Below are 1,979 nucleotides of genomic sequence, written 5' to 3'. Positions count from 1 at the left end.
CAAGATGTTTAAGAGCATCTCCAATGGTGCTCTATATCTTGCTTTAAACTCTATTTTTAGAGTTAAATGAACTGCAATGGTACTCTATATGTTGTTCTATAAATAGAGAAATGAACAGTGTTGCTCTATATTTGGAGCAACACTGTTCATGGCTCTATTTTTAGAGCATGACTTTTTTATTTACAAAACAGTCCTCTAGTTTTAAGATATTTTTATTTTATACCTAAACAAAAATATAACTAACAATATTACTTTTAATTCAAATTATACTACTAATTATTTATTATAAAATTATTTTAACTTAAAATTAAATAACAATATATATTAAACAAAGAAATACAATAATATAATAAATAATAAAATTAGAAATACATAATTAATACTAAAAATTAAAGATAAAAATTAAATACTAAAAAAAAAACTTAACACAATTTATTAGATTAGTAGTCTAATATTCTGCTAAGTCGTTTCCACCTCCATGAAAATCACCAAAATATTGCCCGAATGAAGTAGATGTAGAAGGAGCTTGTTGATCAACCATTTTCTTTAAAATTCGTCTTTGTTCAGCTTGAACATATTCACGGATATTTGGATCTTGTATGGAATTTAAGTCTTGAAGTAAAACTTTATTTTCTTTCTTGAGTTTTTTTAATGCATAATTCTTACTTTGAATCTCCAAGTGGTGTTGTCTTTGTGCACTTGTCTTCTTTAACTCTTCCACAAGTTGTCTATTTCCTTCTTCTAAAGTTTGGATAACAGCCATGTTTGATCATCAACTTTTCTTTTCAATTTGGATTTTTTCACTCCAATTGGTCGTTGAGATGGAGATCCGCCACTAAAGTCGTCTTCATCAGCTAAGTTTATAGAAAATGTAGAAAAACCTGCAGATGCTTTTGTAGCAGAATCTGGTGTAGGATTTTCAGACTCAGAAGATATATACTCGAAACCACATGAATTTGATACCTTTTTAGCGGAAGTGACACCATCTTTAAAATTTTCAAAATTCTTAATAATACTCCATACATGATCATATTTCCAACCGGTTTTGAAGTTTGGATCTTCCATTAGCATTTCTTTAGCTTCATTGAACTGCATATAAGTATTAAACATAATAAATAAAATTTCAATTAACAACAAAGAAATTAAAAAATCATATATTAATACTTACAATATCATCATTTGAAGCACCACTTGGACGTCTATTTTCACATTGTTTGATGCATGCATGTAGCTTCCTTGTTGCTCTCTCAATTGTTTGAAATCGAGATCGAATAGATTTTTTGGTATGCTCACTCCAAGTTGAAGCTTTCTCTTTTTCGAAAGCTTCCACCACACGATCCAAAAACTTGTCGGATGTTTGATAAACACCTGTTATCGGGTCTTGAGAAATTTCCATATACACTTGACATAAAAGCTTATCTTCTTCTTTAGAGTACCCAGCAGAACGAGAACCACGTTCAGACATTTTTAGTTAAAAAGGAAAGAAAATGTGTCTAGAAATTTATGGAATTGTTTAATGTTGTGAATGGATTAAAAAGCCAAGATGTTATAGTATTTATAGAGGTTGATATAGTGACTTACATATTCTCACGTTTTGGACTAGTGAAAATCTACAATAAATTCTCACATTCATGAATCCAACTACACATAAAGCTTTAAATTAAATTCTCACATTTATCACTCCAACTACACATACAACTTTAACTTAATTTATTACATATTTTAAATAGATTTGAGAATCCAACTACACAAGAGATTTTACATTAAATTGTCACATTTATTTCTATTCAACTGAACATATTGAAAATAACTACACGTAACTTTCTCTCTTCAACTAAATTTTTCTTTATATCTCTTCAACTACTCATATTAAATGTAAACCTACATTTACACATTTTCACTCATCATATTTCTATAAATATCACTAAATCTACATTCTAATCATCACAATATTACAAACACATTTTACTTTGCTCATT

General features: G+C 28.4%; 1 protein-coding gene across 1 annotated transcript; it reads right to left on the bottom strand.

Annotated features, from left to right (window-relative positions):
• Positions 1-638: 638 nt before the first annotated feature.
• On the bottom strand, positions 639-1,411 carry LOC112084138. Its single transcript, XM_024153169.1, has 2 exons — positions 1,169-1,411; positions 639-1,089 (listed from the first exon to the last, which is right to left on the bottom strand). Exons 1-2 carry the CDS (start codon positions 1,394-1,396, stop codon positions 742-744), a joined length of 576 nt encoding a protein of 191 aa, XP_024008937.1. The 5' UTR covers positions 1,397-1,411; the 3' UTR covers positions 639-741.
• Positions 1,412-1,979: the final 568 nt, after the last annotated feature.

The sequence above is a fragment of the Eutrema salsugineum genome, unplaced genomic scaffold (assembly GCF_000478725.1).
Source record: "Eutrema salsugineum unplaced genomic scaffold, Eutsalg1_0 scaffold_5, whole genome shotgun sequence".
In the NCBI taxonomy this organism is placed as follows: Eukaryota; Viridiplantae; Streptophyta; class Magnoliopsida; order Brassicales; family Brassicaceae; genus Eutrema; species Eutrema salsugineum.
Note: the sequence above shows the minus strand (reverse complement) of the source record. Positions and strands in the feature narration are given on the sequence as shown.

Coding starts and splice junctions, on each gene's coding strand:
- LOC112084138 (XM_024153169.1), bottom strand. CDS start 1,396: ATGGAAATTTCTCAAGACCCGATAACAGGTGTTTATCAAACATCCGAC. Junction 1,090..1,168: donor GTGCTTCAAATGATGATATT/GTAAGTATTAAT, acceptor ACTTATATGCAG/TTCAATGAAGCTAAAGAAAT.